Genomic DNA, 14209 nt, shown 5'->3' with positions numbered 1-14209 from the left:
ACCAGGCTCAAGCACTAGGCTTAGTGGTTGTTATAGGCACTCTCAGTTGCTGTGATGAAAAAAAAAAACTAATCAAATTTTACTTGGAAGGAAAAGGTTTATTTCACTGGACACTTCCACCCCATAGTTCATCATTGAGGGAAGTTGAGGCAGGAACTGATGCGGAAGGAAGGCAGCTTAGTGGTTTGCTCCCCAGGCTCACGTTCAGTTACTTTTCTTATACCTCCCAGGGCCACCTGCCCAGGGGTAGCACTGTCCCTTCCCCATTAATCAACAATCAAGAGAATGTCACAGACATGCCTACAGGGCAATTGAAGCATCCTCTCAATTGAGGGTCCCTTCTCCCAGGTGACTCTAGTTGGTGGAGTATTCCCGCAGCTCCATGCTCTGGTCTGAAGTTAGGGTGCTGGAGCTTCTGCTGCCCTCTTATGCCCACAAGGGGAATTACAGGAGACGAGAATTTGCCTCTATCCACCCATTTCTCCAGAGAGCTCCCCTACCCCCCCTACCCCCCCCCCCGCCCTAACCTCATGGACACCTACCTGCCTTTCACTCATTGCTTGTCATTGCCACAATACTTTGAGACATCACAAATCCACAACACACCTGTCACCCCCTGTCACCTCCCTATCTGAACCTACACCCTGTCCTTCTGGTTTCTAGGTGACTTCCGCATCCAGCACACTGTGATGGCTTCTGTACACCTCAGCTACGGGGAGGACCTGCAGATGGACTGGGATGGCCGTGGGCGACTACTGGTTAAGGTAGGTCCCTTTCCAAGCTACAGCCTCCTTGGAGCCTGGCCCTCACAAAGTACCCCTTGTGCTCCAAGCAAAGTGGTTTTGTGTGGGGAGGGAAGAATTTCTTTCTCCTCACACTTTACACCCCCAGAGCAGGGAACAGGCCTCTCTGTGTGTGAGAAGCCGATGTCTGTTTTCTGGTTGCTCCTCCCTGTTGGTCCTGGGGTTCTCCCTCTGGGGCTTGGGTACTGTGTTGATCTCCAGAATGGATGTCAGTCCACTGTTGGACCAGTATCGAGGCAGAGTTGCTGGCCAGTGTCCCGGCTGCAGCAAGGCCTTGGATCAAGGGGTGCTCTGTGACATTCACTGGGGGGAGCAATGGAAGTGTCAATTTGGGGTACCCATCTCAGATCCAGTATCCTGGCCACATGGCATCTGGAGAAGGCCATGGGAGGATCCTCCAGGTTCCTTACTGAGCCACTGGGCCATGTCTTCTGGATGGATCCTCTAGTCAGATTGGACACTTCACTGGGCTTGCGGATTTGCTGGTCTTGCAAAGTCTCTGTCAGGCGAGCAGACCAGGAATTGCTGTCAGTAGTGCTCTTTCATAAGAGAGACAACAGGAGACATCGAGAGCCATTAGCAGTACCCACCCAGTCACAACACAATGAGGGCTGGTTCTCTGGCTGGTCCATCTGGTCCATCTGTCAGACCACGGTCCTCACTGCCTGGTCTCAGGATGCTGTTAGATTTTTAACAATGACTGAGGATGGTCCCTGAGATTTTTAGTGAGAGTATATCTACTGATCCTTGTCAGGTTAATGGTGACAAATCCGAGGACCGAGGAGCATGAGAAGGGGGCTGGAGGCCAGCCTGGGCTACAACGAGCTGCATAGCGAGATCTGGTACAAACAGGAAAGCGAAGTCGCAAACACCAAAAAAACGTTAAACCAGAGGCATAAAACACACATTGACTCACTTATGATACTAAACATTGTTACCTAGTAGACATTTGTAAGCACTTGCTTTAGGAAAAATAAGTTAGTCCAGGGAACAGGAGACAACAGCAGGCAGTAAGAGGGATGCCGTGGCTGCACATGGCTGCAAATCTCTTCAATGATTCATTTAACAGAAGACAGCTGGGTTCTCGTAATAACTACTTCTGCAATCAATCGGCTACAATATTGCACATCACAGAGCCTCTGGAAAATTCCACTGTGTACTTTTAAGACAATAAGAGGGGAAAGACAAGAACAACATCACGTTAACTATGAAAATATTCAATCTCGAAGACACCTGGAAAGGGCCTTGAAAGACCCTCATGGGTCTTAAGACTACACCTGAGAAACAGCATCCTTGGTCATCTCTAGGATGCCTGGGGGAGCCTGTCCTACACTCTGGGGTCCCTGCTCCCCAGAGTCCTTTGGTGTAACTCCATGGTGGGTGCTGCAAGCTGCTATGAGATGCTGTCCCTCCATTTCCATCTTCATCCTCCCATTTAAGGTTTCCAAGAGAGATGCAAGCGAACTCCATTTTTCTTTTGAAAAATATCTGCAAGCATAGGGCAGGGACCAGGAAGAGCCCGGGAAAGCCTCTTATTGGCCCATTTCTAGTTAGAACTAAAAAGACAGGCCTCTGCTAGAGCCGAGGCAACTCAAGGGGCAGGGGTTGCGTCAGCGTCTGCCAGTTACAGACTTTGGGCTTCTGGGTCTGGGTCTAACTGGCCTTCTGCTCACCAGGCCTCCAGGGAGCCCTTCTGGGGGGGGCATTCTACCTTCCCAGCATCCACCATGGTGCAGGGTGGGTGTGTTGACTCTGTGTGACTTGTACCTTAGCACCAACTACCCTGGGCAGCTGCCCACCTTTACCTCAGGTGGCTCTGTTCTTTGTCTCTCTGAAGGGCTCTAGGGTTCTCTCTGGGGTGGGGCTTGATTAGTTTAGCTAGGAAGTAGAGAAGAAAATACGACTAAGATGTGGGACAAGGTCAGGTGACCTCATGGCTCATGGGAAGACCCTCCTGTTGGTTTTGCTATAGAAAGGTGCATTTGTGAGGAGCAGGAAGGCATGGGGGGGGGCCATTTGAAATGACCCCTAGGGCTTGAGGAGGAGCTGGCTGGAGGCAGGCAGACCTGGGTTGCAAGGTGCTTAGGGGTCCTTACCCTCTTTCCACTTGCGTGTGCTGTGCATACCTTGACCCCAGGCAGTGGGCATATGGCCAATCAGCTCAGCTGACCACCCAGGCCAAGTTGACCCTCAGCAGAGTCCTGTGGAAGAGGACCTGCCTCAGTCCCCACCATGCCAGAACTGCCTCAGAGCAGAGGCCTGTTTCAAATAGTGTCTCTTGAAAGTATCCTGAGCTCAGATACCGTAGGGTTTGCGTCCGTGGTCAGTGTCCCTGGGTAACACCCTCTCTCTCTTCCAACCCCTGACTCTGCTGTCCCCTGAGACAGGCCAAGGTGACAGAAAGGGGGGAAAATGTTCAGAGTGAGGGATGGTAGTGATGGAAAGCAAGTGGGAGTGGCCAGGGGGGATTCTGGGGGAGTCTGAGTGCAGCCGATGTGTCTAAGAATGGAAGGAGAGAAATCCTGAGAAATGGGAGAGGCAGGATGAAGGTGTGTCGCTTGTTGCTGCTTTGTTCAGGTGGCCTTGGTAGTCTGTACCGTGTTTCATCTGGCGTCAGGAGAAAAAACTGTTGGTGGGGTAATTCATTTTTTTAAAAAAATTCATCCAACCTATTCATTCAATTCAGCAAATATTAGGGAGTCCCAGTAAACATTCTATGTTACAATCCTAAGCCCCGAGGGGATGGTGTTAGGAGGCTGGGCCTCTGGGCAGGATGAATTCACTAAGGGTACAGCCCTTAGGAATGTGATTAATGACTTTCTAAAACAGCTTTGGGGGGGGGGGGGCAGCCAGCCAGCTCCTTCTGCCAGGAACCACACACTAAGAAGCCAGCATCTGCAGGGCCCCTGCCAGCCGCTGCATCTGCTGGTGTTAGGCCTTGAGTTCCTGGCTTTCCTGGCCTTCAGATGATACGGTTTCTCTTGTTTATAAGCCTACCAGTTTATGGTATTTTGTTACAGCAGCCCCAGCAGAAGACAGACACCATTCTGTTGTAGCTGAGGAGGGTAATAGCCGTGAAACCGAGTAGCCAGAGTGCTTGCCTTGTTTAGCTTGAATTCTAATTAGAGAGAGGGATAATAAAGCAAACAAGGCTATTATTTCATAGGTTAGAATAAGTTCTGGGGAGAGCAACAGCTCAGGGGAAGGGCAGAAAGGGCCGGGGGTGGATTGGGGTGAGCTTTAGGGCTAAGCAAGGGAGCCAGGGAAGACCTCAGGGCCTAATGTATGTGACACTTGGCATTGGTCAAACAATGCCACTCTGCCCACTGTTGAAGTTAATGTGACCTAATAAATATATTTCCTATTAGGCTACAGTAATGACAGCAGTGTTTTCTAATCCGCTAACAACCAACGAAAACACAGACACCTGATGCATTTAATTAAAACAAGCCTTTACCTGGGGCAGTCCTCCAATAACTTCCAGCCTCTGTCCCATTCCATCTGCTTCTAATGATTTCTGTTTGTGCTGCCTCCCACCCATAATCCCAGAACACTTGCTAATGTTCCCGTCTCCTTCCAGGAGGATCTTCAGCATTCCTCTTCTGGGCCATGTGGCTCTATTTCTATCCCGTGGTGATTTTCTCCTTTCTTCTTTCTCCATCCTTTCTCTCTTCTTTTCCCAAGTTCTCTCTGTCTTCAAAAGCCTGGGATCCTTAGCTACCCCTATCCCATTTGCCTGCCCAGGTGTATATATAGGCTTTTTATTGGTCAAACAGGAGTAAGCTTTTAGGCAGGGTTACATAGCAGTATTTGGGGTACATTAAAAGACAGCAGGCAGTAAATTAACATCAAAACACATCAGACCAACCTCCAACAGCCCACCTTTCTTACTTGCGTACATGTCTGTGGGTCCGGAACCTTCTATGTGCGCCTTGTTAACCCACATCTGGGAGCTGGAAGGGGCGCCCAAGGATGACTCCAGGGGTCCAGGCCTAACCCATGAGGCTTTGGAACGTCAGGGCCAGGGGTCACCTGGTTTCATTGATTACTCACAGTGCTGGAGTTGGAGTCTTGGCTCCTATTACCTCTTCAGATCTGCACCGTGGAATCCAGCAGTGCCCCGGCTGTCCTGGGGAAGCTGCTTCCACTTTACTGCGTGGCCCTGTGTGTATATTTTGGGCTCAGGCTTCTGGCTCAACCCTGAGGTCTGATGAGAGACTGAGCGTTGGGGCTGGACTAGGGAGTCTTGTCTCCTTCCCGGTGACCTCAGCAGGAGATCAGAAGAAAGGTTTGCTTCTGGGCCCCTGACATGAGCTCCCAGGGGCTTGGTGGGCACCCAGCTCAGCCTGCCTTGCCCATCTGTGATCAACACCTGTTCAATGAACAGTTCACTTTCCATCTCACAGTTGCTTAGCCGGTGTCCACTGAGAGGTGTGGATCTGGGGGAGCACATGGATTTGGGGGGATTCAACCTGCATTACCTTCCTAGCCTTGCTGCCCTCTCTGGGACCTTAGGGCAGGTCATTTTTTTTTTCTTTCTTTCTGGGCTTCCACTGAGTCTATTAAAGTGACTAAATTATTCTTAGACTCCCTCTGGCTGATTCTTCTCTGACCAATGACAGAAGAGCAAGGACAGAGCTGGTACCATGCACTATAGTGTTTGCAGTTTTCCGCCTGTTTGCAGCCCAGATCTTTATTTTTCATCTTGGAAAAGGATTTTGATTAAAACCACCTTACTAGCTAAGTGAAACCGCCGCTGCACTGGGGGACAGCTGCTCCAAGGCCTGGCTTCTTCCTGCAGCTGTCCCCAGTCTATTCTGGGAAGACCTGTGGTTTATGTGGGAATTACAACGGCAACAAAGGAGATGATTTCCTCACGCCCGCGGGCCTGGTGGAGCCCCTAGTGGTGGACTTCGGAAACACCTGGAAGCTTCAAGGGGACTGCCCGGACCTGCATAGCCAGCACAGCGACCCCTGCAGCCTGAACCCACGCTTGAGTAAGTGAGCCGCAGAACCCTGGCGTGTCTCCCACGTTCCAGGCATTCCCTGGGGCGGAATTCTCTGGAGGAGGCAGAGATAGAGCAATTGATCCAGCTTTCATTTGGATCATTGGCGTCTGATGTCTATACTTGGCTCAGTTCCTTTTCAAAATGTGTTTATTGAACATCCTCCGTGGATGAGATCCTGAGAAAGAAGAGATTATTGTGTTGTGTTGTGTCTGGCCTGGAAAGGGCCCAGTCTAGAGCAGCAGTGGGTGTGGGAGCTCTGAGTTTGATTATTATGCGATTGATGCACTGCCCTGGTCTTCTGCAGATACAGTGCTAACAGGAGTCTTCTGTTCTCATTAGCTTCTGCCGCTCTGACCATTGTCCCCTGTCAGTGTGGTTTTGGGAAACACATTTTTACCTGTAACTGGGTCAAACACAGGACGGTAAACTGGCTCCAGAAGCCAAAGTCAATAGACTTGCTTTGGCAGCAACCATTGACAGAAACTGGAGTTGGGTTCTGCTCCTGGATAGGGCCTCGGGGTGCGGCTTGGCCCAGCGGCCTTGGCAGGCCCCTGTCTTATCCCACACTGACTCTTCTCTCTCCCCAACAGCCAGGTTTGCAGAGGAGGCTTGCGCGATCCTGACGTCCTCCAAGTTCGAGGCCTGCCACCGGGCAGTCAGCCCTCTGCCCTACCTGCAGAACTGCCGCTATGACGTTTGCTCCTGTTCTGACGGCCGGGATTGCCTGTGTAGCGCAGTGGCCAACTATGCTGCCACGTGTGCCCGAAAAGGCGTGCACATCGGGTGGCGGGAGCCAGACTTCTGTGGTGAGAGCCCCATCACCACGTAACCTTCTTTAGACAGCCAACCCCAACTCTTTCTCCGCACCTTGCGGTTCTGGGTCCATCTGTCCTTTTCGAAGGTGCTTTCTTTGGATTATTTCACTTGGTAACAGTCCCCAGTGACAAACCTGTGCCGACAGTTCATTTGCAGCCATTTCTCTTGCCTTCTGCTCCTGGCTAGTGATGGGGTGGGTATAAAAGTTGGAATCCCATATAGAACCTTGGAACTTTGGCGTGAGGCTGGGCCTAGCGGCTCTTGCATGTAACTGCTGCCACCTAGTGTTCATTTCTTGTATGTGCAAGTAGTGGAGCGAGTTTGGAATGCAGGAATCCTTTTGTAATTTCAGGCAAGACAAGTCAGTGGGACCTGGCCCACGTCTTTGGCATTGTATAAAGTTATGCAGCGTTGAATAATGCCATTGGTCTAGTTGACTTTGCATCTTTCCTCTGCTGTGGTAGATTCCTGCCATCAGAGCTGGTCTCTGCTCCTGCACTGTGGTCCTCTGGGCAGTTAGACTGCTTTGTTGTTTTCCCTCTTGGGACATTTGGTTAGAGGCCAGACTCTAGCAATTGGGAGACAGAATAGCTTCCTCTTGAGAGCTTCCTCAGAGGCGCACACCAATCACACTGAGTGAAGGGATGAAGGGCAGGGACAGCTGAGGAGGATTCTCTGGGGGAAGTTTTGTAAAGGTGTTTTTGTGAGGCAGGCAGTCCAGAAGGGTAAGGTAGGAGGGACTCGGACTTTTAGGGTGAGGTGGGTGGGTTTGGAGACTGCAACGGCTGAAACAGTAGTTGGGAGAAGTGGTGGGGGAAAATAACATTATGCACCGGAAGAGATGTACGTGTGTCAGCATTGGTATCTCACGAGCTTGTGCTTGGAGTCTAAGCAGTGTCTTACAAAGAGAGACAGATGATGAGAGATGCGACGAAGCGTACACCCTGTGCCCTTCCCTTCCCTCCAGTCCCTGGATGGAGGCCATGCCAGCAGCCCCAAAGGATAGAGCCCAGGCTTTTCTGGAAGTTTACCTGGGGTTTAGCAGCTCTGTTACCCTGAGCCCGTCACTCAATGGCTCTGAACATCTGTTTCCTTCCTAGTGTCTGGGAACCTAACTAGTCAGTGGTGCGCTGGCTCTGGCTATGAGTATGCTTTTGTATTCTGCACTAGGAATTCTGCACTAGCTGTGTGCCGTGCGATGGTATCAGAAGGCTGTGCTAACGCTGAACATTCTCCCTGAAGGTCAAGAGCCTTCCAGAACATTCTTTCATCTCTTAGGGAGCAGTTGTTCTTTATCTCCACAGAAGAGAACGTGGGCAATGGGCCAGCTGGCCCTGTAGTAACAGGAGTGATTCAGTTAAGAAGCCCCGGACTCTCTCGAGCCTTTCTGCTACAGCCGCAGGAGCTGGTCGGCAGGGAGGAGGGGCCGGAAAACAAGAGGGTGCTGTCTCTGTGAGCTCTGTGACCGATGGCCGTGGTTTCTTTCTCCGAGCCTAAGGAGAGTGGAGGGTTAGGTTCCCTAAGTCTGAGCTGTTTCTCTGGAACACGTCTCATCTCCCGTCAGTGAGCCTGCTGAGTTGGGCTGCCACTCCCCTCCTCCAGGGCCACAATGACAATCGCAGTGAGCATCTGTGACGTGTAGGCTCATCTGGCCTCCACAAGGACCCAGAAGATACTGTTGTCACATTCCACTGAGGATGGTGTCCAGGATTCCACGCTAGCTAGTGGTGGAGCAGGGATTTGAACCCGGGGACCTAGGATACAGTGCCCATACTCTAGCTGCCTTGGCATTTTGTTCTGTGTAGCTGTGCAGTATTTCTCATTTCTATGTGGAAGCCCCAGGGTGTGTGTTGAGGTTGTGAGGCCTGTGAGGAGATAGGGGATGCCCACTTTACTGGGCATAGGTACAAGTGTCCCTGCTTATGACTGGCATGTCCTGAAAGGGACTGTTCCCCTCTTGAAGTGGGATGAGTAAGAACACAAGCTTTAGGGAGGTAGAGAGTTGGGCTCAGATCTCACTTCCGATCCCGGAGAAGCCAGATCCTTAAGCTGCTTAGCTCAAGTGTAAGAGCACAGGGAGTTAGCTCAGTGAGGAGCAAAGTGAGCACCAGGGGCGCAGAGATGGTAGCCCTTGTTGTCCTTATCACCATGGAGATGCACCCGCCCATCACTCCCAGTTCTTCTAGATTCTTAAACTCACCAGGACTTGAGTGTTCTAGACTTGGAGGATTCCCAGGCAAGGAAGGACTGGTCCATTGTGGTAAGGAGAGAAAGTGTGTGCACCCGTGGTTTCCATGTACATTTTCATGCCCGGAGATATACTTTTGCTCAGAGTAGGAAGGGATGCTTGTGACCATATGGATATAGCAGTGCTCATAGCTGCAAAGTGTGATGCCTTCCTCCCTCTCCTGTCTCCAGCTCTGGACTGCCCACGGGGCCAGGTGTACCAACAGTGTGGGAATTCCTGCAACCTGACCTGCCGCTCTCTCTCCCACCCGGATGAAGAATGCACCGATGTCTGTTTTGAGGGTTGCTTCTGCCCCCCAGGGCTGTACCAGGATGAGAGAGGGGACTGTGTGCCCAAGGCCCAGTGCCCCTGTTACTATGACGGTGAGCTCTTCCAGCCCGCAGACATCTTCTCGGACCATCACACCATGTGGTAAGTGCAGCCAGGCACGCGGGCAGGCTGCGAGCCCGAGTGCCTGGGAGCACAGTGACGGCTACCTTGGTGGCAAAAACTAAACAGGCAAATGGTTCTTCAAAACCTTTATTTCAAGGGTGGGTAAACTGAGGCCTCAAAGGAAATAGCCTGTCCAGACTTGCATGCCAAGGCAGAAGCAGAGCTGAGAGTCCCCTCAGGTCTTCAAGTGTCTATACTACATCAGCAATGCCATCTCCGTGGCAACAGTGGGAATTATTGAGCTTTACTGCCCACTCCTGTGTGCCAGGTCTCACTTCCCCTTTTCTCAGATGGATAAATGGAGGTGTCCTCTGTCCCCTGCTCTCAGGTTCTTTGCAGCGTACACAGGCACTTGAAGGAGAATATTACGGCCTAGCCGCTTCGCCTCATTGGTGCTTTGCCGGTTAGCGCACTTTGAGTCGCTTTAACCAAATGCCAGAGACTGGATCTTTTATAGAGTAAGAAGTTTCTTTTGGGCTCTGGTTCTGGAGGCAGAATGAAAGGTCCAGGCTTGGGCATCTGCATCTGGAGAGGGTCTGAAAGAATATATGAGACGCATACAGTACATGAAGTGGCTTTGCTTTTTAGCTGCTCTTTCTCCTTATAACACACCCACTCCCAGGCACAGACGATGCACCTGTTAGATTCACCTCACTTTTCCTGCCCTCAGGGTGGGATCAGGGTCACAGACTGGTAAACTACACAAGAGGACTGATTCTTCTGCAGGAGGCATGGGGTCCTTGGAAGGGTTTTAAACAGGAAACAAAGGAGAGACAGTATAGCTTCAGGAAGTGGGTTCTGGAGGATGTGGGAAAATGTTGACAATGCTGACATGAAGACCATTAGGCCCTGGACCAAGCCATCATAGGGGATGGATAGCAGGGGACCAAAGCTAGAGCCTCTGGGGATGAGACTGGACCAGCAGATGCTGGAGGCAGGAGGCGGCCCTGCAGGTGCTCGGTACTCTGAACCTGACTGCTGTGAGGATGCTGATGGAAGGTGGCAAGAGGGCTCCCCAGAAGTACAGAGGAGACACTGATCTTCCTGACCCAGTCACCAAGAAGACATCTGGAGGAATCGATGAACCCAAAGGCTTAACTTTGGGGCCTGGAGTTTGAGAACCCCCGTAGCCCTGAGGGTGGTGAAAGTCACTGGGAAGCACAGACCAGAGAGCAGAAGAGGACTGAGCCCAGAGTGTGGAGACCAGTCGGAGGGAGGAGCAAAGGATTCTAGAAGACAGAGCAAGGATGGGAAGGGCCGGACCAGGAGGTACAATGTCACAGAAGTGGAAGGAGGAATAGTAGTCACTTTGTGGCCATAGAGCATTGGCTTAGGCATCCTCAGGTACCAAAACCATGGATGCTGAATTCTTCACCTGAGGTAGCATAGCACCTGCGCTAAGGCCTACAGACCTAAGTACTTAAGCCGTCTCTAGATGGCGCTCAGCACCTACAATGACAAGGTCCGTGAATTCTTGTCCCAGGCTCTGCTTAGACAGGGAACAAGGGATGCCAAGTTTAGCGCGACACAATAAAAAAAAAAATATCTTCCATCCACGATTGCTTGATTCTGTGGATGTAGGCTCCCAGGGGCACAGAAGGCAGATGGTCACAACACCCGCTGTTGGCTGGATCTTTTGGCCTCAGCCCCACCAAAGGATTGCTTGGCAATGCTTTTCAAGTGCTTCCCTCTGGGACCTTAAAACAACACTGTTGGGAAAGTGGGGCTCGTTTCTCTCCTCTGTCAGTGACCTTTTAAAGAATTTTCTTTTTTTTTTTCTAAGAAAGATGTAAAATGATGGACTTGGGGGGTGGAGGGATCGTTCAGCAATTGAGGTGCAAGTCTAAGGACTGGGGCTGGGGTCTCCCAGAATCCACGTACATTCTGAGGAGGCATGACCTACCATTGCAGCTCAGAGGTGGGAGTCAGGGCCTCTCCAGATCACGTTAGCGAGACAGACCAGCCATGTGGAAGAGCTCTGGGCTTAGAAATGCTGCCACAGTGAGTAAGGAGAGCAACCGAGGATGATCCCCGGCTTCAACCTCGGGCTTCCGCACATGCACTCACACGTTCACACGCAGCCACACAAGTGTGTCCACGTACATGCAGAACATGCCTACATACAGGCTAATGAAAATGGGAAAATTAAAGAAAAAAACCCATGAAATTTGCCATTTGATTCCATTAGGTGACATTCCGCACGTTTACACATTGCTCAACCTACTTCTCCTCATCACCTAGCTCTAGAATTTCTATGTCCCTGAAACCGTGCATTAAATAGTAACTCCTCATTGCTTTCTCAGCCTGGCAATAGCCACGTGGCTATTTATGGCTATGACGACTGTAGATATCTCACACGAGCGGAGGCATCCGACGCCCATCCTTTTCTTTGTGTCTCTGCCTTATTTCACTTACGTTAAGGCTTTCAAGGGCCCAGGAATATATGTTGCCGCATATGTTCAAACCCCACTCCTTTAATGACTGAATGGTATCCCACTGTGTATAGATGCTAGCTTTTGCTTATCCATCCCTCTGTTGGTGGACACTTGGCTGCTCGTGCCTCTTCGCTGTTATGAACAATGCTGCCATGAACTGTATCTGAGTGTGTGTCTCAGATTTGGGGTGGTAGTGGTATTGTCTGTGACTACAACTGCTGGGTCATGTAGTAGTTCTGTTGAGCTTTTTTGAAGAACTACCAGACTACCACCTACCACTCCACTGAGACCGTACCACTGAAACTCCCACCAGCAATGGAGCAGTGTGATCAGTTTGCTACAACCGCCTTGGCAGCTCTTATTTTCTTTTTCCTTTTATTCTCTTCTTCCTCCACCTCTTCCATCCACCCCACCCCCACCCCTGCCTCTGCTGTGTGTGAAACTACAGGTACCTCTGTGTTACATGTGTTATACCACATGTCTGAAGGACTGCCTTGTGTGTCAGTCTTCTCCCATCTTTTTTTTTTTTTTTTTTTTTTTTAGGATTTTCAAGATAGGGTTTCTCTGTCCTGGCGATCTTGGACTTGCTTTTTGTAAACCAGGCTGGCCTCGAACTCACAGAGATCCACCTGCCTCTGCCTCCTGAGTGCTGGGATTAAAGGCGTGCGCCACCACGCTTGTACTTCCATCTTAATTGAAACAAAGTCTCTTGTTTGCATATGCCAAACTCGCTGGGCCATTAGCTTCTGGGGAAGCTCTCGTCTTCACCCCCAATCTCTCTCTCTGTGTGTATTGGGGTTACAGGTGTGCTAACTGTATCTGCGTTTACCTGGCTTCTGGGGTTTCAAATTCAGGTCCTTACGCTTATATAGCAGGGCCCTTTGCCCGTGGAGGCGTCTCCCCAGTTCCCCGCTTCCTAGCAGTTATCTTACTAGGTATGATGTGGTATCTCACTGTGGTTTTGTTTTACATTTCTTTAATGACAAATGATCTTGAATATCTATTTATTCATGTGCCCACTGGCTACTTATAGATTTAAAAAATATGACTACTTGAGAACCCTTCTGCTGTTTTTGAATAGGGTAGTTTGCTTATTTTGTTACTGAGTTACTGAAGACCTTTGTAAATTCTGCGACTTTTTTTTTCCATTCTATTGTTAGTGCCTTTTGATGCAGAAAATGTTTCAATTTTGATTATCATCAATTTATCTCTCCTTTTAACTTGTCCCTTATGGTTCTGTATTATAGCCATGAGACAAGTGCCAAGTTCCAAGTCATGAATATTTACCCCGATGCTCCCTTCTAAGACGTCGCTAATGTTTAGATCTTCGATCCATTTGGCGCTCACGTTTCGTGTATGGTGTAAGGTTGGAGTGCAGCTTCATTCCTTCCCAGATGGAACTCCAGTTTCCCGGCACTGTATAGACTCCTTTCCATGTCTTGGCACCGGTGTAGAGGTTCAATTGAGTGTCTAGGCGGCGGTTGACTTCTCGGCTGTTTATTTAGCTGGTCTGTATACCTGTCTGCCTGCCAGTCCATATTGTTGTAATTACTGTAGCTTTGCAATAGGTTTGGAACCAGAGACTGTGCCTCCTCCTGCTTTCTTCTTTGTCAAGACTGTTTTGCTGCTCTGGGGGCTTTGAAGTGTCGCATAAACTCTAGTCTTAGTTTTCTGTTTCTGTAGAAACTGCCCTTGGGGTTTTGTTGGGATGCATTCAGTCTGTAGGCCACTTGTAGAGTCTTGTCACCCTACTATTATGCCTTCCGACCCATATGTGGAGGGTGTCTGTTTACTCAGGTCTTCAGCTTCCTAGGCAATGCTTTGTAGTTTCTTGGAGTGCCTTTTTAGTGTGTGTTAATTGTGCCACGTGCTGAGCCCAGATGTGACATTTTTGTATGTGCACACAGCGTACTTTGAACGTAAACGTATCTTCTGCTTCCCCCGTGCCCCCGCTCCCCACCCTCCCCCTGTCCCCCCCCCACCCCCCCTCGCCCAAATCCTGCTCTTCCTTAACAGTTCCCTTTCTGCTTCGATGTCTAATTTTCAGATTCCACACATGAGAGCAAACAAGCTCCACTTCCTTTCTGAGCCTGAGATAGTTTCGCTTAACCCAACTGCCCAAAGCTGCCCTCACTTTCCCCTCGAAGGATATGAATTTATTCTTCCCCGTGGTTTCATATACTTCATTATGTATGCATGCTACATTTTCTTTTCCTGTCTGTCCATGGACACACCCAGGCTAATGCCGTAAGTTGACTGTCATGAAAGGCTCTGTGTAGTATCTCCATTGAGTTCTGACTCTGCATCCTTCAGAGATGGAGGGCAGGCTTGGTACCACTGGACCATGCCATTGTATTTTTAGTTTCTTGAGGAGTCTCTACACTTATTTCTGTAGTGGCGGTGCTAGTTTACACCCCCACCAACAGTGTGTAAGTTTTTCTTTTTCTCACTTCTTTACTATGTTTG

The 14209-nt window shown here is 50.1% G+C and overlaps 1 protein-coding gene across 1 annotated transcript in view; it reads left to right on the top strand.

Annotated features, from left to right (window-relative positions):
- Positions 1-14209, top strand: part of VWF (von Willebrand factor) — a 137727-nt gene that overhangs the window by 50835 nt on the left and 72683 nt on the right. Inside the window, exons 13-16 of the mRNA XM_084765429.1 lie at positions 664-764; positions 5605-5800; positions 6403-6618; positions 9047-9287. Coding sequence (XP_084621555.1) covers positions 664-764; positions 5605-5800; positions 6403-6618; positions 9047-9287 — 754 coding nt within the window. The remainder of the gene's footprint in view (positions 1-663; positions 765-5604; positions 5801-6402; positions 6619-9046; positions 9288-14209) is intronic.

Source organism: Acomys minous, assembly GCF_964271855.1.
Source record: "Acomys minous genome assembly, chromosome: 17".
NCBI lineage: Eukaryota > Metazoa > Chordata > Mammalia > Rodentia > Muridae > Acomys > Acomys minous.
This window is presented reverse-complemented; position numbering and strand designations above follow the sequence as displayed.